The 22,900-nt window shown below is 34.8% G+C and overlaps 1 protein-coding gene across 4 annotated transcripts; it reads left to right on the forward strand.

Annotated features, from left to right (window-relative positions):
- The first annotated feature begins 321 nt into the window (after positions 1–321).
- Positions 322–22,558, forward strand: LOC115979425. Of its 4 annotated transcripts, none has more exons than XR_004089053.1 (5): positions 322–611; positions 733–767; positions 2,328–2,415; positions 14,409–14,539; positions 22,481–22,558. XR_004089053.1 is itself a non-coding variant. In XM_031101459.1 (4 exons), the coding sequence occupies exons 1-4, from the start codon at positions 473–475 to the stop codon at positions 14,420–14,422; spliced, it is 276 nt and encodes a 91-aa protein (XP_030957319.1). In that variant the 5' UTR covers positions 322–472; the 3' UTR covers positions 14,423–14,604. The 4 variants fall into 4 exon arrangements, 2 of the variants coding, with proteins under 2 accessions (XP_030957319.1, XP_030957318.1); XR_004089054.1 differs by lacking the exon at positions 22,481–22,558 and adding an exon at positions 15,980–16,040; XM_031101459.1 differs by lacking the exon at positions 22,481–22,558 and having other exon boundaries at positions 14,409–14,604.
- The last annotated feature ends 342 nt before the right edge of the window (positions 22,559–22,900 follow it).

Consider the following 22,900-nt stretch of genomic DNA (forward strand, 5'->3'; position numbering starts at 1 on the left):
CAACCAAACATACAAGAGGGAAAACTAAATATTTTCATCCTCCCACAATTTTCCATCCTCCCACTTTTCCACTCCTCTATCCAAACGGACCCTAAAAAAAAAAAAAAAAATGAAAAGAAAAAAAAGGCGTGAAGGTGAGGTACGCAGCAAAGGATAGGTTTTTTTTTTTTTTTTTATATTTTTATTTTATTTTTAAGATTACGATAGGTTTTCTTTGACTCTACACCTGTTCTCTCCATTGATACGCATCACTGAGAAAATATACTTTCTCAGAGGAAAAAAAGGTGTGAAGCTACTTCTCAGAGGAAATAAAGGCGTGAGGGTAAGTTACGCAACAGTACAGGTTTGTTTGACATCCGCTTTAAGAAGACCGTATATAGTCATATACCTTCATTTATTCTTTTTCACTCTCCCACCTACCTACTTATACCTTAACACTCCCAAGCCAGCCTTGTTCTCTGTGTTCCACTCCATGGCCGAGATTCTCTCCCCTCAAATCTCGCCCATTCTCTTGCTTGCTCGTCTCCGCCAGTACTGTGAACTTAGATTTGTGAAGATGTACTGGCAATGCATGAGAAGAAGACGTAGAAAACGACACCATTGCCAAAATGGTATTTTTCCATGACATTGTTATCTCTTCCTTCAAGTCTTTTATTTAAAGCCATATTCTGTTTTTTTTTTTTTTTTTTTTTTCCTCTATTTGGTTGTTCTAATTAGTGTGATCTTTTGCAGGAATTTGGAATGGGATGGTTAGGAAAGATTTACAAGTAAGTTTACATATGATTCTTTAACAAAAAAATAAAATAAAAATATGTTTAAATCGAAAAAAGTAAATAATTGTGCCCTCTAATAATTAAATCAACAATTTTGTTTCGTGATTAATAATATAAAATATAAATAATTTTATTGATTTATAATTTTTATGCCGATAGCACATGTTCTATATGGCTTTGGTTTCTTAGATGCATATTCCTTGGCTTATGCTTGTACTTAATTATTCAATTGTTCTTTAGTTTTAGAGGTTTGGGTGTTTGTAGGTAGCTGGTGATACTGTGATTTATGTTTTTGAGCAATATTGTGCTAATTAAGAATGTTATTAGTTGTTTTGAAAGACCAAGTTAATCTTTCCAATATGAGGTAAAACTGCTTACTAATATGGAATTATTTTGTTTGTGTTTATCAATTTTAAGAAGTCATGACCAGCTAGATGAAAAGAGCTGAATTAGCTGAATTTGGTAACATGAGGGGCGTGGATTAACAATAAAATATCGAAATAAGAAAATTAGGTTCGAAACCTAAGATTTTATGGATAGCATGATGATTAATTTTGGGGGGCTAGATATAATTTTTGATTCAAATTTTGAAAAAGTAAAAAATTACGTTAAAAAATTAAATATATATGTTTTTGATCGAAAAGTTGGAAGTTAAAAGATTAGAAGGTCAAAAATTACAAAAAAAAGAAAAGAAAAGAAAAGAAAAAAGTAATAAGAGCATTCATACAACTGTTGGTTTTATCCAAATTTAGTCTAAAAAACACACTTTTGTTAGTTTAACTAATATACTGGTCAAAATGGCGTTTTGCCCCTTTCAGCAAAACTTTCCCGCGTTTTGCTCCCTTTCTCAAACTATATTGGGAAATGCCCCTGTTTTGAAATTTGATAATGTGAGGCTTGATTTTTATATAAAACTCGATTATCTTATAAGGGAGTTACTAAGGGGGTGTTTGGTTTGTGTTTTTAAACAACATCATACGTATTTTCACATACTTTTTCACTCACACGAATTTTCACACATGTTTTTAAACAACCATTTTTAGTTTTTAAACACATACCAAATGGGCCTTAAAAACCTCGATCTTCATACAGTTGAGTTAGTATGAGTTTTGTGCCACGCTGGCAAAGCAAACATTGCTTTTTCCAATAAAAAAAATGCTCATGTATGCATGCATAATTTGGTAACTAGAAAATCGAGTTTGCCTTAACAATTTGAAAGCCTAATGTCTCACAACGCCTGTTGACTCTCTCCCTCCACACTCTCCCCCACTCTCCATTAGTCTCACTCTCCCTATCCAGTCTCCCTCGCCCTCTTTGATAATGTGTAATAGTATATTATATTTTATTTTTCTCTTTGATATAATTAAAAATATGCCAAACTAAAAAACAAAACAAACTTATCAACGCTTAGATATTGAAATATATAGATGTGAAATATATATAAAGCAAAGTTTGCTAAATGTAAAGGAAGAGAGAGTTCACTAACGACATTGTTCACAATTCTTCACATGAAAGTTCACTAACGAGCATTTGTTGAAACGCCATGTTTGCTAGGTGGATTGGGCCAAAGAGCATCGTACAGCATGCCACACTCGTCCTTGCTGTGTACCCGACGTTGCTGTCTATACTATGGGCAGAGCAGGTATTCGCTTAATTTACGTCCTCAATATTGTTGATATGACTTACCCACACGCGTCTATGATTATTGGAACCATGCATAGCTGCTTTTTCATTCCATGCATTAGTAAAACTACACCTGTACCCACGCAATGCACGGGTTTTATATCATTTTCATTTGCCACTTCATATGTTTACCATTTCATATGAAGTTACCATTTCATATTTTATGTAAAACCACAGCTTGAATTAGAATTTTATGTTACCATTTCATATTTTTTCCCTAGAGTCACAAATATGATTAGTAATATACATCTATGAAGGTTATGTATGAACATATGTACAAGTGTTTTGGTTGTCTTATTAGAATCTCCATTGATGTATAAAAAGTAAAAATCAAGAAGTAAACCGGAAAAAAAAAAAAAAAAAAACCAAGTCTGGGTTTGCAGTTCTAACTTCCATCTCTGTTTAATGCAACTTTAACTTCCATCTTTGTTTAATTAGAAATTAGTAATATAAGCCCATGTGTCAAACCACTAACCACTATGGATACGATTCAGGCAAAATATGCTTCCCAAACTGCATCAAATAAAAAATTAGATGAACATTTTGGTGGAAAGGACTTCAAGCCAAGATGTCGTTTATTTTATTTTTCAACATCAAGAATATAAAAATATAATATGAGTTGAGTTTATGAGATTAACTAGACAGAGAATACAATCGCTAAGATTGACAACTACTTAAAGATGGTGAATGTTATATTACCTTGTAGACTGATATAATTAGCGATAGATAAAAAAAATAGTACTTTGAGATGTGGTCAATACAGCTATGCTTATTTGATTTCTTAAATAAGATTTCTATCACATATCTCCGGGAAAAATAAAAGAGAAGAATTATAGCCATAAACTGATAAATTAAAATGCAAAAAAAGTGTTTCAACACATCAAAATTTTCGTGTCACTCTAATGGCTGTAGATGTCTGAGAGGATAACTTTGCTCTAGGGTGAGGTGGTCCATTTGTCTGCTTTTTGCAATCATTTAAGGCCTAGTAAGACCTAATCGAGAATGATTATGTGTGAGGAACGCCTGTGATGATGGAATACCAAATTCTACGAGGTTCCAGGCAACAATGATGAATAATTTTGATTGGCAGAATTCACTTGTTAAACCTGCAAGATGATCATGCAATAGTTGGTTTAACAATTTGGCAAGGAGAAATATTCAAAAGAAAACAGTATTTGATAAATGTAGGAAACATATGGAAATTCATACTACATTTATATTAAAAGAGATGTTGCTTTTCACATTTAGTTATGAATGTGAAGTTACAAATTAAATTCCATGCTTAAACATATCACTACAAAAAACGTGTTTTTTAGCTGCGTTACAAAAACGCAGCTACAGGTTGGCTTTGAGCCACGTTTGGGAAAAACGAAGCTTCACCATTGGATGTATAGCCGCGTTTATTAAATGTGGCTATAGACCACTCTGATGCCGTGAACGCAGCTATAGACCACTCTGAAGTTGTGTTTTGTGATCATTCGGCTGCATTTAGTTGGGTAGGGCTATAGCCACGTTTTAAAAATGCGGCTATAGACCCATCGGGGAATTTTTTTTCTTCATTATATCCCAAAGCTGCGTTTAGTAAACGCGGCTTCAACATGTATAGAGCTGCGTTTTATTCACTGTGACTTAAACATGTATGGAGCTGCATTCTATTCAACGCGGCTTAAACATGTATAGAGCTGCATTTTATCAAATGCGGCTAAAGGTTTATTATAAATTTAAAAAAAAAAAAAAAACCCTCAAGTTCAACACAATTGAAAAAAACCCTAAACTGAAAAAAACTCACAGCTCACTCTCAACCTAGCTCTCGATCCCTAATCTCGCCACTGTGCTCTGTGCCACGCAGCTCGATGCCGCCATGCTCTAACCCATTTCCCTTTCCATTCCCTCTCCATCCAACACACTCCCCACTTCAATATTGCCTTCTCCCCTCCTTACCTCACTTCCACCCCCTCCGATTTCCTTTCCTCCCAAATCTCCAAATCCCTTACTCCCATTTGAATTTGGGTGATAGTATTGGTTTCCCCTTCTCTTCTTGGCTGGAGAAAGTGCTACAGGTTTCCCCTTCTCTCCAAATCCTCTGTGTATGTTTCTCACTCTCTCTTTTTCTCTGTCTGTGTGAGTTTGGATTCGTTTAATAAGATTTTTTTTAGCTCAAGTTGGATCATTCAAATCTAATGGCTCTCCGATCTAACAAGATTGGTCAGAATTATTAAATTCTATCTCGTGGTTGTGGTTGATGATGGGATTAAATATTTGCAAGATGGAAGCAATAATTATCTATGAAAGACTAATGTTATTATCCTTTTCTATATGCTGACCTTGTCAAATCTAATCCATATTCAATCTGAAAATGTGTTTTACTCTTTCCATTTCTTTAGAATTGCATATGGTTTTTCAGATATGTTTGTCATTGCCTTCTGATAATGTGTTCTGTACGTGACATAGTTTCGCGTTCAATCTAAAATGTGTTTTACAATTTTCATTTCATGACTTTACATTGATGCAAAATACAATATTAGAAAATGACATGATTTTAGGTAGTCCAGATGGTCATTTAAGTGTGGACCTTGAATACTATGTTTAAATTATATAATTGACTCTAGTTCCAGCTCTAAACCCATAACAAGATGTCATGACACTACCTGCAGTTAAATGGTTAACAATTTTCAAAATGTTTGGCCTGAACATATACTTTGTGTTTGGAACTAGCCTTTCCTCATATAAGTCTTTATTTTTTAGTTGTTGCTGCCAGCAGCGTATAATGATAAAGTTCATGTAACTTTTATGAGTTTTATCAAGTCATGTGGGTCTCTTATGTTCTTTGGACATGGTGGCATAATCATTTTTTTGGGGCTAAAATTCATAACATACTCATTTATCCTTAAGAGTTAACATACTTTGATGGTTTTTCCGTTTCCTCTAGCTAATATTGTTTTATATGTGTTCAGTACTTTCTAATTTTGTTTCTAGACAGAGAATTCTTGTGCTAGAACTGATGGATTGTCATTGCACTTTGGCTTTGTTTGTTTCATGTATATCACAGGAAAAATTGTCAGTTTGTTGTTGAGTTGGGGAATAGAGTGAGGTTTTGGTAGGATGGGTGGTATGGGGATCATCCTTTTCAATTGGCCTTTCCAAGGTTGTATGGTATCGCCTTTGACAAGGAGGTTTCTGTTGAAGCTTCTTTGCTAAGGCAGGGGGTGGAGGAGAGGAGAAGTTGGAATGTTCGTTTTATTAGAGATTTTAATGATTGGGAGATGAATGAAGGGCTGCTTTTTCTTCGTATTTTGGGAGTCAATACTCCTCCTATGGAGGCTGGAGACCGGATGAGATGGAAATTGAAGCCTAATGGGGTTTTTGACATCCGATTGTATTCTAACAAATTAAGGGATTCTTGCTCAACTGTCTTTCTTTGGAAAGTTATTTGGAGAGTTGAGGCCCCTAGGCGAGTTTCTTTTTTTGTTTGGTGTGTAGCTTGGAATAAGATCGTTAGGGGAGATAACCTGAGATTGAGATTGAGGAGATTAGAGTTTGTGGATTGGTGCATTATGTGCCGTCATTTTGGAGAGACGGTAGATCACTTACTTCTTCATTGCGAGATGGGAAATCGATTATGGAGCTTTGTGTTTATAACTTTTGGCTTGTCTTGGGTTATATCTAGATCGATTCCAGACTTGCTTTTTGGTTGGTGGAATTGGCTGGGGAAGCATTCGTCTCAAATTTTGAACTTAGTCCCGTTGTGCATCCTTTGGTGTATTTGGAAGGAACGGAATCAGAGGACTTTTGAGGATTTGGATAGTTCCGGTGATCAGACGCTTGCTTCTTTTAGTGGGACTCTTTTTGATTGGTCTCGGGCTTGGAGACTCACATTTAGTGATTCTCTCCCTTCTTTTCTTTGCACCCATTCTCTGTTGTAATTTTTGTGTTGTTTGGTTCTCTATTGTGTTTGCTCTCTGTCCTCTTTTTCTTGTACTTTCTAGGCTTGCTCTATGTTCTTCATGCATAGAGCAGGCTTTCGTATATATATATCATTCTTACCTATTAAAAAAAAAAAAAAAATCAATTTGAGAGATATTTTCTATTTATTTGATGGTAGGAACTTGGGTCAATCAATGAAGAGGAATTCGTAAAAAGTCAGAAGATAACGGAGAATGTTTTCCCTTATTTTATTTTTGAAAACATTGTCCTACCAGCATAAAATGTTACTTCTAAGTTATTAATGTTCCTTGAGATGGTTTAAGAGCCTTTTGTTTTTCTTAATTTTTTTTTTTTTAAAATGAAGAGTTTGCGTTTGTTTTCTAAATATCAATTGTTATTTCCAAACAGATTGAAAATTGAAAAAAACATGGCTTTAGTGAATAGTGAAGTAGAAGTGGCTCTTCATCACTGTTACCTTGGCTTGCTTTTAATTGGTTATGCAGTGAGAAGTCTAATGCGTTAACCACACAACAAGCTAGAAACTGTGATTCTTTATCTGCTTCTTTTTATCATTATCAAATCTCCCTTATTCTCGATCCCATAGTTCTCACTACCATAATTAAGTCCTGCCTGCTATTTTCACTTCTTGTGGGTATGGTTTCTGCTCAGTTGTCGTCGACTTTCTATGCAAAATCATGCCCTGAAGCCTTTTCCACCATTGAATCTGCTATAGACTCTCCAATATCAAGTGAGGCACGAATGGGAGCACCCTTGATTCGCCTGCACTTTCATGACTGCTTTGTTAATGCAATTCACCTTTAACTCTTTGTGTGTGTGTGTGTGTGTGTTTTGCCCGTTATCCATTATCTTATCTACAAGTACAAATGTTTGCTTGTTTTGTGCATGCGTTTTTTGGGTATGTCTTTTAAAAGGTAATATTAGGAATACAATATTTTTTCTAATGAACTTCTCAATGTATAGCATGTTATGATTATTGCAAAGCCACTTTTAGTTAGATCCATTATGGACATCATTTTTATTATACACCAATTACAAAAAATTATATCAACTGTTGTGGATAAAAATTAAAAAAAAAATCAAGTTGTATTGCTGATTTTATTTATATTTTAATGCATGTAGAAGATGTGTCATTGTAATATGTCGATTATACTGTATTTTAACATTCACAAATGCTAATTGGCGGTATGAATATAATTACATGTTTTTGCGGATATAGAGGTTCAAGCACAAAGTAAACCCAACGTACATAGATTGATGATCATAGCGGATTAGCATAGCTTGCACAACACTATTTTGAATCAATTTTATACTTACTATTACCATAAAAAAATCCATCTGATTTAAAATTATTTTTGGGCAAAATAATACTTTTCATTTCAAACGAATCTAGTTCAGTAAACGGATAAGTTACCTAAAAATGCTTTTCTTCTTTTTTAAGTATGATAGACATTTGGGCCCTTCGCTACAATTTCACTATATATATATCTTGTCTCAAGTATCTTAATGGGTTGGCACACAATTGGGACGTTGGGTCTTTTTCCTTTTTATTTTTTAATGACTTGACTTGGGGATCCAAACCCATCAACTCTATCTATTCTAACTTCTAGTGAATACTGATGGGCAAGTTCCTAGACCTCACTTTTGCCCATTCCCAACTGAACTTATCCCTATTCAACCAAAACAAAAAAGTCTGCGTTTACTGTTTAGTCTAGCTAGGTTGGGCTTTTATAATTTTATTATATTTGATTTATTTTTCTTATTTGTTGTAGACATGTTTTTAAATACTTGTAGTATATTAATATTATTACAAGTCTTTGTCCTCTTCGTTGAGCCATATCTTTTTAATTTGTTTTGCTTATTTGTTATATATTAAAGGCCCATAATATTATTGGTTTTACTTTAGCTGAGTTCATCTATTTGGTCTGAGATTGTTGATTTGGGAAGACGAGACTCTGCCACAGTCAGTTTTGCTTGCTGTTGTTACTGGCAACATCCTGCTTCCAACGTTAAATCTTAGTGGTCTTATCAGCGTCTTCTCAAAAAAAGGTTTCCCTGCTCCATTTTGGTGGTTCTATTAGGTGGGTTCAAATCTTAGTAACTCTAATTGTAGTGTTTAAAGTCTTATGTAATGGGTTCTAGCTTAACTCAATTACTAATGTATCGAGTATTTTACTTCAAAGGACGGAACAAAAACTTTTTGTTTGGGGCCAAGACTAAACAATCATAAGCTAATCACTGCAGTAGTGAATTTTCAAATATCAAATCAAGATTTGCTTCTCCAATTGTCAAAAATAGAGATAAATTTGTTTGTTTTTGTCAGTTTTTAGACGCCTTAAATAATTGATTAAATCTAGATAATTAGCTAAGTTGTTACTTAGTCCAATTAAACAAGTCTAGGTTATACAATAACAAAGATCAAATTATGTAAAGTAGTGGAAAATAAATAACACAAGATATGATCATCCAGGAAACCAAATCGGTAAAAACCTGGGGAGGATTTGACCTAGCTATGCTCAAGGTATATTTAAATTCACTATCTTGAAAGAATCAAAGTTCATACAATAAGACTTACAAGCCTCCACGCTCGACTTCTTATTGCTTCCAACCAGTAGAACTTACTGATACGACCACATGCAAACTCTGAATCCATAGACTCCTTCTTTCTTGGATTCCCACCAGCTACAAGCACACCCGCTTGTGTTTTCTTTAAACTTCAATGGCAGCAACTGAATTGATCATCAAGGTGTAGATAAATCTTCTCCTTGAAAACCCTAAGTTTGTGTAAAGGAAAGCTTCTCTAGATCTTACAAGAGATTTACACAAACCGCAAATATGAGCCACCTATAGAGAGCCTTTGGGTACAAAACCCTAAATACAAAAAGAGGCACATGAGACACTCTAATCTCTCTAAAAAATGGCACTAAAAAACGTTTTAGGGTTTCCCTTATATATATGAGTGTTTTACTTGAACCCTAATACGTTTAAGTAGAGTTTGGGCTGAACTGGAACTCTGCAGAAAAATAAATCTGCACGTGGTTCGATCGATCGAGTCTAATTTTCGATCGATCGAGCCTTGCAGATTTAGTCCAATTAATTCTGCAATCACTCGATTCCAATTTTACAAATAAACATACTTTAAAGCAAGCCTAAACCTAGACTCTATGTTTTGATCATGGTTTGCCAATATAATACAAATTGAAGTTCTAATACATTAGTTCATAATTTCTTAGAATCTAACAATCTCCCCCTTTGGCAATCCGTGACAAAACACATCACAAACATGAAATGCTCAAAGTTACATATAGCCCAAAAATAATTCAACCTTAACTACTATTTATCAGTTGCAAGTGTAGACAGTAGCATGACTAAATCAACCTGTATATTTCCTGAAACACTCAACAAACGCATAAACGCATGTGTGACAGAAAAATAAAAACAGTAAATCAACAAATATGCAATCTAACTCTTCCCCTAAGTTTGATACATCAAAAACAATGTTAACTCAAAGTTAACTCCCCCTAAACAGAACATTCTTGTATTTTCTACATATTTCATCTAAATCTCTCCCCCTCTTTTGTCACGCATTGACAAAGACAACTTAAACAAAGAGTTGATAGAAAACATACGCAACAGAGTAAGAGAAAATAGAGAAAGAATGGAACACAAAACAATTCAACTCTATAAGAAATAGAGACAACTCCCCCTATGAACAATAAAGGTTAAAAACAAGCTTTTTCCCCTATAAAAATAGGAAAAACAAAACAAGTTTTGGGAAAAACAATTTTGGGGAAAAATAAAGGGGGTGGGGATAAATAAAAAGACACAAACCAAGTTTAAAAAAAAAACTAAGTTGAGGATACACATGAATAAAAATATTATCTCTTTCAATAAAATGCAAACATGGCACTATGTAACCCATAAACAGTTGCATGAGTAGAGAAAATATTTGCACATTGATTATCCACCATATCTCTTAAGAAAATAATTTTCTACAATTCACACATAAAAATAGCATATACTAGAAAATACATAACTCAAAAATTAATTAATCAATTTTTAAATTAAGTTGAGTACCTAATTTAGCAAAGTCTATGCATGTTATGTGTGAAAACAATCAAAGATATGATTGCAAAACTGCAAGGTGGATACAAAAAATCAATGCAATACATGTGAATCCTAAACATAAATGATGCATGGAAAAATCAAAATTTTGAAAAATAGAGCAATTTAATGCAGTAACTCCTCAAAACACAATATTTTATGAATGAAATGCATGAGTATGAGATTAAAAGTTTTTAAAAAAACTTGAATTCAACCTAGATCTTCCAACATCAAGATTTTCAATCAATTTGTCCTCAAAGCACAAACATTAAACACATTTTGCATTAAAATCAAGGAACTTTTAATCTTTTAATCTTAGATGGCCACAACAAGATCACACACAATATAATGTACTAAGTTTAGCAAAGAGTAACTTGTGTAGTGTGTGCAACTAGCAAAAGCTTGAGATACATGTGAGGTGATATGTGAAAAGCAATCAATCACAATGTCTACAAAATTCATCACATAGAATTTAAAAGAGACTATCACCTAAAGAGTTACATCATATAACTCCCACATCTCCTAGAAAATAAGCTTGCAATCATGTAAGTTTCTTGATTTGCCTCATAATATACACACCAATTTTATGTTATGTGATTTTGGCATCAAGCCTAATAGTACACACCAATTTTAAGTATTAAGCAATTAAACTGAATCTAAACCTTATGTTCTTTTTGTGCATGTGTTACACTTTCTCGAGTACAAAATCTTATGATATGCACTAAGGTGTTCATGATTGGCTAGTAAACAGTGGTGAGATGGTTATTTATGCCTTTCTCTAAAGGTTCAAGTTCGACAGTCAAAAAACATGTGACTTCAAGATCAAGACAAAGTGATCAAAACTATAAACATCTTTCCCACACAACATGTACTACAAAGTTTCAACTAGTCAAGTGTAATAAATAAACTTATCAAAGCTAAACAAGGTACATAAACTTGTTATGTAAAAATAATATGGCCAATCCTTGATTATAAATCCAAGATGTGAAATACAAAACACAAAAAAACTTTTTGGTAAAACAAAATTTATAACCAAAAACTAAAAAGCACATATTATGCTAAATGAATAATACAAATGCAATGCATGACAGTGCTTAACTAAGCTCTAGAGGGTACAAAACAAGAATTATCAATCTCTTAATTAACCCTTGAGCACATGTACAAACTAGTACATACTCATATAAAATCAAAAATAACTTAGCACTTATATAACACATACTATTCAAATTTATCCACAATGTCAAGCATGTTCTAAATCAAGAGAGATATCATAATTCATGTAATCCTCAAGAAAAATAAAACAAGACTCAAAATAAAATATTTTTGTCTTTTTGAAAATTTTCAATGTTTTTGGATTTTTTTTATTAAATAAAAAAAAAAAAATAACAAAAACAAAACATGTCCACAAACAATTGAAAGAATTAAATCAGGGATAAGTCAGCAACACTTACCTTAGAGAATCTTTTCTCATCCATATAGCACGAGTTTTCAGCTTTGTAGGTGAAATCCATGAGAAGCAGAGTGTATTTGAGGAATTACACTAATCTTCTGAGAAAGACTAAAATCCTGCAAATTTCTTTTACAAGCCGATAAGCTCAAATTTTTCAAAAAAATATGAAACAATTTATATGGACTTATGGCAGGAGAAATATCATCACAAATCCTAGATTGAAATATAGAATGCTTAAATTTCAATTTATGACAATTAGGACGAATGTGACCATGGATACCACAAAAGTGGCAAACAGGAACAAATTTGGGAACATCAGTATTCCTAACAACAAATCTAGTCTCAGATTTTGATTTTTGCCTCAATAAAGAACAATTTGGTCTAATATGACCAACAACACCACAAAGGTGACAGGTAGGCACAAAAACAGATTTATTATGCTCTCTAACAGTAGTTTTAGACATAGGTTTAGAAACTTCAGCGTCTACATCAGAACTTTTACCTTTGTCTAACCTAGCAAAATAAGCCTTTTCTTTATTATTCCTCTTGAAAGGGGGGATATAAATTTTCTCAATTTTAGGCTTAAGAGAAACAGAAATACTTCTGTTATCAACAGCAGAATTGGTACAAGTCAAATTTTCAATTTTAGCTTTAGATTCAACTAACTCTTGTTTCAAGCTTTTCATCTTTTCATCTTGAGAGGAAATTTGATTTCTCAAAAATTCATTTTTTTTATTTGATTTATCTAATCTAATAATCAATTCATCTTTTTCAAGATTAGCCAATTTTAACTCTTCCTTGAATTTCTTAGCAATTTTCATAGATTTCAATAATTCCTTACGAAGAGTTTCACAGGCATCAATAAAATTAACAGAAGCATGAGCAGAAACATGATCAGAAAGACACTTCAAATTTTCCATGACAACAGGGGTCAAGGATCAGCTCTTAGATCAAAAGATCTAAAACAAAAGAGCTACTTGCTCTGATACCACTTGTCAGTTTTTAGACCCCTTAAACAATTGATTAAACCTAGATAATTAGCAAAGTTGTTACTTAGTCCAATTAAACAAGTCTAGGTTATACAATAACAAAGATCAAATCATGCAAAGCAGCGGAAAATAAATAATACAAGATATGATCACCTAGGAAACCAAATCGGTAAAAACTTGGAGAGGATTTGACCTAACTATCCTTAAGGTAAACTTGAATCCACTATCTTGAAAGAATCGATGTTTATACAATAAGACTTATAAGCCCCTACGCTCAACTTCTTATTGCTATCAACCAGTAGAACTTACTGACACAACCACGTGCAAGCTCCAAATCTACAGACTCCTTCTTTCTTGGATTCCCACCAGCTACAAGCACACTTGCTTGTGTTTTCTTTAAGTTTCAATGGCAGTAATTGAATTGATCATTAAGGTATAGATAAATCTTCTCATTGAAAACCCTAAGTTTGTATAAAGGAAAGCTCCTTTAGATCTCACAAGAGATTTACACAAATCGCAAATATGAGCCACCTATAGAGAGCCTTTGGGTACAAAACCCTAAATACAAAAAGAGGCATAAGAGGCACTCTAATCTCTCTAAAAAATGGCACTCAAAAACGTTTTAGGATTTTCCTTATATATAGGAGTGTTTTACTTGAACCCTAATACGTTTAAGTAGAGTTTGGGTTGAATTGGAACTTTGCAGAAAAATAAATCTACACGTGGTTCGATCGATCGATCGAGCCTTGTAGATTTAGTCCAATAAATTCTGCAATCACTCGATTCCAATTTTACAAATAAACATACTTTGAGCAAGCCTAAACCTAGACTCTATGTTTTGATCATGGCTTGCCAACATAATACAAATTGAAGTTCTAATACATTAGTTCCTAATTTCTTAGAACCTAATAGTTTTGACATGTGTATTGGATTTTTTTAAATTAGATTAGTGGTACTGCATATTTGACTAGAAAATTTATGTTATATTAATATTAATCTTGCACTAGCTGTGTTTGTCATACAAATCCTACCTATGTCTAGTTGGGGGAGCTCTAATAAATAAATAAGTAAAAAACACGAAGGTGTCTTATATTTTACCTATTATTAAAAAAAAAAAAAATCAGCATATGCAGATGCAAAAAAAAATCAACATATGCAGAGGCCCCCTACTGTTAATGTAGTTCCCCTCCTATGAATCTCCTTACCATACTTTATACTAAACAAATTTTTTTTATTTTTTTTATTCTTTTATCATCGGCTTAACAAAAAATTGGACGTGATTGATAGAGAATAAATTTGAGTACGTATGGAACATATGATTTTTATCTTCTCGTCAATTGACGACGTTAACCTTAAGGCACATGTATGTGTGTTTACATTTAAAGAAAATACTTGTAAGTGTTATTAGTTTTACTTACTTCATTTTTGGTTTGGAAATGTATGCTGATAACTTGGAGATGGAAGCAGGGGCTGTATATTGATAACTTCTGTTGATTTGAGTTTGGCACCAAAGCTGGTACCTTCTCGATGTTGCTCTTGGTCATTTCAAGAAGTGGACCCTGCCTGAAAGCTCAACTCATTTCCACAAATACAAGGAGGTATATAATTTTTATACGTTGTTGTGTATTGGGGGGCAGTTTTGTTTTTGTTTTGTGTTCAACAATCAGATGGCCTTTCAGCATGCATGCCTCGATAAATAGCAGATATCCGTATGATGAAGTGTGGAAACTAATAACCAACCACCCCCCACCCCCCCCCCCCCCCCCCCCCAAAAAAAAAAAAAAAAAAAAAGGCATTGTGTTTGTTACTGTTGTCTTTGTAGTCATCCTATGCTTGGACTTTGGTCTAGGATTACTATAGTAGTATCTATAATTGTTACTGTAGCGTGGTAATCATATGGATATGGTATGTTGTTGTGGCCATGAATCACCCATCGCATTTGGATATGGTTTTTGCTGAGCAAGATTTAGTGGATATGTAAGACATGATAATATAGTTACGTACAACTGTTCAATCCTGTAGTGTATATGATTGGTGTTACCTATTAAGCTAATAATATTATCATCATCATTATCCTCATTTGTTATCACTGTTAGTGGGGCCAAAATGCAGACAACGATCAGTGCAACTTAATGTTAGTTTAGTGTAGTGTATGCACAACTTTCTAAATACAACTTTCTAGGTACAACTATGCTGTAATTAACCTATACGTAGTACAAGTTACAACCTCTTGTCAAAAGTAAATAATTGTTCTTTGTTGTTACACAACAAATCTAGCTAAAATTTCATAAATTTTTTCGTTAAATTAAGTCCAAAAATGAATATATTATTATTAATTTTGATCTCCATATTAGGTTTTGACTGTTAAGCAATGAGCAAATTCTAACAACCTTTTGGCCATATGGAGCTAGAAGCACAAGTTGATTTGTGGTTGAAGAAAAAAAATAAACATCAAAAATTAAGTATTAGTCCCAAATTGCAAAGGTCGATTATGGATCTCTATATATTAATTATTAAAAAAAAAAAAAAAACATTTATGGTAGGTATATATATACTCATTATGTATGATGGCTCCTTCCATTGTCATGTCTGTTAATTTCCTTTTCGCAGTCTTGATTGTTTCATATCAAATGGTATTTTTTTTTTCCATCTAGTGAATTCAAAAAATTGTGATATTCTGTATGTTGATAGCAATAAGTGACACAAATAAGAATTGTGGTTGTTGCTCCATTGAATGAATCCAATATGCTTTTTCTGAAGTCAACATCTAACTTTGCCAACTCCATTGTGGAAAACTACAGTTCCTTCAATTCACTATGCTTTAAAGCCTACTTGTTTGTTAATAGCACTATTCAAGGTGCTTTTACCTCAATTTAGTTTCGATGGCTAATTAACTGTCCCAATGGAGAAGCCAATCACAACATGTAAAGTAAAAAACCTACTTTCTGTCACAACTCAAGAAAGTGCTAATTAGAGCTACTCATGACCACTTATATAATTCAATTTGATAATAAACGTTTCTCAACACACTCTTGCAGAACACACATCAATAAAGGAAAATAGGAGAACATAATAGAAGTAGATACATGAAAGGAGGCGTCATGCTGGTACAGATTTGTCTTCTCTTTCGACAGGCAGGCTACCGGTTTACACATAATTTATCGTTCCACGAAACAAACCCAAAATTGATGAACCCAAAATAGATGCACAACCACTGAACCTGTGGTTTGGTTTTAAGCTCACCTCTCTTTATGAATAGGGTCGCATTTAGTGAGCGTTTGGATCTGCGTTTGTGGATCCATGTTCATGTTTTCAGCTTCTTTTTTATTTATTTATTTGTTTTTTTAATAGCTCATGAACAGTAAAATCACATGAATTTATAGAAGACAAAATATAGAAGACAAATGCGCTGTTCATGCACTGTTTATGAGTCTCACAATACTATTCACACATTTAAAAATTATTTTGCTACAATGTTTTTTGTTTTCAATTTTCAGTTCCAGCAAAAATAAGTTTATCTAAATGGACTTTTATTATACACAACCACAAAGGATATGTATTTTGTGAAGTAAAAATCTTTTGTTGGGACCTTGTTTTGTTTATGTAATTACTTGGGCAATGCAATCTTTAGGCAACGAACTTGTTTTGTTTGCTGGCCATGACAATTTGTTTTGTTGGTTCTAATTGGTTGCATTTGTTGAGTGTTGACAATTGGTTTGGGTAGGAATTACAGATTTAGCAAGAAAAAAAAACCCTATAGCCGCGTTTTTAAAAATGCAGTTATAGAAAAACCCAATGTAGGGGGCTTTAGCTGCGGGTTTATAGCTGTGTTTTTTACAAATTGCAACTATATGTCTCAGCATATAGGAGGTGGAAAATCGTAGCTATGGGTCTTGTAGAGGGCTATTGTCGCGCAGTAAAAGCGGCGTTTACAAATGCGGCTATAGAAAATGCTGCTAGTCTATAGCTGTGTTTTTATAGTTTATGGTTGTGTTTTTAAAATGCGGCTAAAGCTCGTGTTTTTTGTAGTGCATGTAACTGGTAACAAGCCATATGTGGCTATTAGAATCATCCGAGGTTGAAATTAATCAAGATAGATGTCAAGAATAATTGTCCCATTCACAATAGAATTCAACATCTGGTTATGGAAAATTAATTAGAGATTGGTGATTAGTCAAGAATGTAGATTCCACTGACCCCATTATTAAGTAACATTGTTTCATTGAGAATTCATGTTAATCCCCCCCCTCCCCAAAACCTCATATTTAAAAAAAAAAAAAAAAAAATAGCACTTTGAGACCTTAAAATTTCAGTTGTTATAAACAGAGTGCAAACAATGGTCTAATTCCTCACAAGGTACAATGTACGGACAAGTTGCATCTAAGATTGTGTGGGGCCTTTTTTGTGTATTGTGTGTTGGGCTGGGCTGCCTCCTGCGGTAATGGGCCCGAATGTTTCTGAGTAAGGGAGTTTAGGTCGGTCCAATTGTAACTCAACTTGGGCCGGTTTGTGCACAAACTTATGCGTTGTCTGCCAGGAGTAAGTTTACGGCAAGCAGAACTGTTTCAGACGAGTTATGACAGGCAGATATAATAACAATAATCAAAACAGAATATTCCGATTATTTAAATAAATGGCTATGTAATCCTTACTTATAAAGCATGATTACAATTACGATAATGTCATTCACAGAGAAAGTAAAGGAGAAAGAAAATAATATAAACTAATCAAATGGGCATAAATCAAGTTTTAAATTTAGTTTGCCGAAGCAAAGCCAAATATGGGAGAACGCCTCTTCTCAATGCAAACAATTTCTCAGGAAAAGATCCTGTTGTGGGGATTAATGGCTTTGAGGGAGTCGGATCTGAATGGTTATTGTCCAAAATGAGTCATTGTTACGTTTTGGAAGAGAGCAGGATTTGAAAGGGGAGAGAGGGAAAATGACCTACTGGTGCATGTCCATTATATTACCTCTCATTTTTTCCTCAATTTCCTCTTTTTTCTTCTCCGTTTTCTTTCTTATCTCTTTTTCTTTTCTTTTACTTTGTTTTCTTTTTTTACTCCTAGAATGCTCTATTTTTTGGTCCCTTTCTCAAGGCACGACAAGGGCCCTTTTATAGTGCCTGCAGTGACTAATGTTTTACCATTTTGCCCATAACCGTCTTTATCTGGTCTGAGCGTACTTGCCGACCACCAAGTCTGTGCGACATTCACCCTTGCCAGACAGAGGCAGGTTTGTTTCGTTTCTCAGTCTACCGTAGCACTTTTTTCCTGCCACCGTATAAATACTTTCTCTCTCTTTCTCTTAAGATATGCACCCAACGATTTTCCCTTAAACTTGTTTCTTTTGGGTGGTCTATTATTCCTGCAGGACGTACCTCCCAAAAGGGCTTGGGCAGGAGCCGCAAAATAGATTTTTTCCCCTTTCCCCACCACCAAATCGTACCCCCTTTACCTCTTATCTCTGGCCCATGGCCCCACCACGTCCTATATTGGCTAGGTACAGGTTGGTGGTGCCTGAATCTTGCGCGTGGTTCCCTTTCAGATATGTCCAAGAGTCTGCCTGCTGCTCATGCGTTTGCCGTGATCTGGAGACTCTCCGTCTGTGTTTTCTGACCTTTCATGTGGGCTTTTCTTTGGTTTCCCGCTCCATTCAAGAGCTGGGCTTTGTCTGATGATGAGCCTTACATTTCTTTGGTCCACTCTTGATTTTCTTTATTTCCTGCAACGTTGAACTGTTATTCCTGCCGTAATAACTTTATCCTACCGGAACTCTTTTGGGCCAGCTGCTTATTCCTTTTCTCAGTGGCTTGTCACGGGCACTGTTTTGCTTTTACTTATGTGCTCCTATGTCCCTTTGGGCATCCACGGCCTGATTGCTTTCTTTGGGCTTCCTCGGCCCGTTTGCTAATTCTACACTCCCATGGGCTTTTTACTAACTTCATTGGGCTACTCCGGCCCAATAACCTTATTCTTATCCTTGGGTTTCATGTGTCTGTCATAAACCCCTTACTCTTTTAGTTTACATTGTCTTAGGCTTGCGGTGGTCCTTTCTCGCTTTTCTACCTCATACACTGCCCATGGGATGTTATTTCTTTCTTTCCTGTCTTCTTTGAGCTCGCTTGCTTCTTCAAGACCCATTTATTTATTTGTTGGGTCTGTGATCCATTATTCCTGCCGCTTGAACCTAATGGGTTTTTGCTGTCTATTTTGTTAATTCTTTGTTGCCCTCATTATTGGGCTTTCTTTCTGTCTGCCAGGGCTTCCAGAAATAGCCCTTAACATTTAGCCCCCTAAACATATGAAACGTTCTTGCGATTCATATGTGAATGAAATGGCATTTCTGCCCTTCTCTCATCTTTTTTCTTCTCTTTTTTGCGGGTCTTTTTTAAGCTGTGGACCCCTTCTTATACATATATATGTTTTCCTTCCTGTCGCGAACAGGGTTGTCTCTTCGAATTTCCCAGTTTGACAGTTATTTTCGAAACAGAGCCGTCGCTTCATTAATTTCATCCCATTCTGATAGCTGACCCGTCAGCTTCTTTCATGCTATTATTAATGACCTGGGTATTTAAGGAAGAATCCTTCTGCACTTTAGGGTGCATTTGTTTTGGAGGAAAATGATTTCAGGAAATCATTTTCCCTCAAACTCGCGTGTTTGGCAGCAACGGATAATGAAATTTTCCGGATAATCATTTCCTGTTAACCAAAATTTACTTCTTTGACCCGGAAATGATTTTACACTTTCATTTTTACTTCAAATCATTTCCGGGTCACGTGCAAAAGAGAGAGAGAGTGAGAGAAAGAACGAGAGCTCAGCCAAACGTCGATCCAGCCAACGAGCGAGAGAAAGAAAGAAAGCACTCCCTCTGATCCAGCCACCGACACCGATCCACCTCACACCGGTCACGCCGAGCTCAGCTAGACGATCACCGAGCCAAACGCCACAGACCCACGACGAGTGAGAGCGCAAACTCACACTGATCCAGACCAACGCACCCGATCCAGCTCAGCCAGTCGATCACCGGTCTAGCTAGTCCGATCACCGAGCCAAACACAGACTCACGGTGAGTTTTCCAGAACCGGTTGATCGTTTTTCACCTCTGATCCACACACTCACCTCACCTCCGATCCACTCACCTTACCGATCCAACCCATCCTCCCGACCCACCTCTCGATCCGATCTCTTCATTTCATATATATATATTTATTTATTTATTTATTAATTTTTTTAATTATCCATTTTTTATTAAACTGTGTATTTATGGGTTATGTATATGAAATTTTGGAGCTTGACTGGTTTTTGCAGGTTATTTAGGATTGGTTTTTGGTTTGATTTTTTGATAGAATTTTGGAGCTTGACTGGTTATTGATGATTGGTTTTTGCTGTGATTTTTTTAGAATTTGGCTAGTTGGGTTATGTGTAGAACTCTTGCTGTGATTTTTTTTTTTTTTTTTTTTTTTTTTTTTTTTTTTTTTTTAATTTGGCTAGTTGGGTTATGTGTAGAAATTTTGGAGCTTGACCCATACTTGGTGTTATTATGTTCTTGCAGTAGAATATGTATGTGTTTAAACCTTAATTGAAGGTGCTTTGGGTATATATGTGATTATAAATAGAATGCGATGTGATGGTATTGTGATATATCAATGTGCAGTTGTCAATGTGATGGTATTGTGATAGTGTAAATATTGATTGTAAATACAATGCAATGTGGTGGTATTGTGATATATCAATTTGCAGTTATCAATGTGATGGTATTGTGATGGTGTAAATAGAATGCAATGTGATTTGGTACTCGTTATCAATGTGGTTTGGATGTTTTATGTTTGTGGCTATTTTTATTTACTGTGTAATCAATAGCATGCTTGTTTACATACCTCTTAGATGACAGTATTTGTGATTTTGTTAGATGAAGAAAAAAACCAAAGCCACAATTCTTGCCTCAATTGCATCTGTCCTCCTTGTGGGGGTTGCATTGTTAAGGAAATTGCGACGTAGACGTAGACAACTGCCTAGGGCGCCTTATGTTAACCATGCCGCCGAGAGAGAGGAATACATAAATAGTGTTCTACATGAAACTGAGAGACATTGTGTAAATCAACTTAGGATGAAGCCTATAGCTTTCCACCACTTATGTTACATCCTCACTGAGGGGGAGCACGTACGCCCGACTATTCACATATCTGTTACGGAGTAAGTGTTCATTTTTTTACACATTATTGGTCATAATGTGAGGTTTCGTGTAATGGGTAGTCGGATCTATAGATCAACTGAGACTGTTCTTAGATACTTCAAGGTCGTCCTTAGGAGGGTCCTGAAATTATGTAGAGTTCTAATAAGACTGCGTAGCGGAGATACACCCCTAAAGATAAGGAATAGCAGAAGGTTTTACCCATATTTTAAGGTAAATATTGCGACTTGTGTATTTTTGTAAATTGTGAAGATTTATGTAATTTTAAACCATTATGTCTGTCAAAAATTAGGATTGTGTTGGAGTAATAGATGGTATACATGTTCGTGCATCTGTGCCACCTGAAATACAATGAAGATTTTGTGGTCGCAAAGATGGAACCACGCAAAATGTGTTAGCTGCCATTAGTTTTGACTTAAAGTTCACTTATGTATTGGCTAGATGGGAAGGCAATGCATATGATTCACGTGTGTTAAATGATGCATTTGCTAGGCCAGGAGGATTTTCAATTCCTGATGGTATTATACGATTACTTCACCTTTTTGGTTTATTAGTTTAGTAAATATTGTGCGTTTTCCTAAGCATAGTAGTGATTTGGTTTTATTTTTTAATATATGTAGGTAAATATTATCTTGGTAATGCTGGGTATGGTAATAAAAATGGAATATTGTCACCTTATCGGAGTGTGCAATATCACTTGAAAGGGTTTAGTGATCGTCCTCCTGAAAATGCGTAAGAATTGTTCAACCTTTGACACTCTTCATTGAGAACTACCATTGAGCGAGGGTTTGAAGTGTTGAAAAAACGTTTTCGAGTGTTGGATGCAGAACCATTTTGCTCTTTCCCAACCCAAGTGAAAGTAATGTTAGCATGTTGTATGGTTCATAATCACATTATAAGGGTTGAACCAAATGACCATATTATGGAAGATGCAATGAACCAAGTAGAGTCTAGTGACCACCAACAAGAAACACAATTACGTCGGGAGTCCGTCGAAGATAGTAGATTGTGGAATGCTAAGAGAGATGAGATATGCCAAGCCATGTGATCTGATTATACTAGGAGTGGAGAGTAGTACTTTATTTAGATTTCTATGATTGTGATATGTTTTTTCTTTTTGTTTTTTGTAAAGACAATGTATTAACTATAGACTTTTGGTGGTGTAATGAAAAAGTATTTTCAGCATTACATTGTTATTTGATGGTATTACATTGTCATTTCCAGTGTTAGCGTGTTTCATTCTGTTGTGCACATTTATAAGCGTGGTTGTATGTGTGTTTGATTTGTTATTCATATTCCGAGCGTAATTACTAAATGCTACTCTCACTATACTATTTTCATATGTAGTAATGTCAAAGGGTAAAGAGAAAGTTAGTAGCAGCAGCAAGAAATTTAGATGGCTACCACCCATGCATGAAATGATGCTTAGGATACTTACAGAGGAGGCTGCAAAGGGCAATAAGCCCTCTAGTACTTTCAAGGCCGGCTCCTTTGCTCTTGTAGCGAAGGAGATAACGGCCCAATTCGGGGTTGAGTGCCACCCGTCCTATGTTGACAACAAAATGCGAACTCTAAGGACCATTTGGTCTACTATTCAGACTCTTAGAAAGAAGAGTGAATTTGGTTGGGACGATAATCTGAAAATGATAACTTGCGACGCTAAAACATACCAAGAAGAAGTTATGGTATGACTTCCAACTATGTTTTCTTAATATAGATGATAATATATGTTTTTGCCTTTTATATGAAATTTATAATGTCATTCTT

This window comes from Quercus lobata, chromosome 3 (assembly GCF_001633185.2).
Source record: "Quercus lobata isolate SW786 chromosome 3, ValleyOak3.0 Primary Assembly, whole genome shotgun sequence".
Taxonomy (NCBI): Eukaryota; Viridiplantae; Streptophyta; class Magnoliopsida; order Fagales; family Fagaceae; genus Quercus; species Quercus lobata.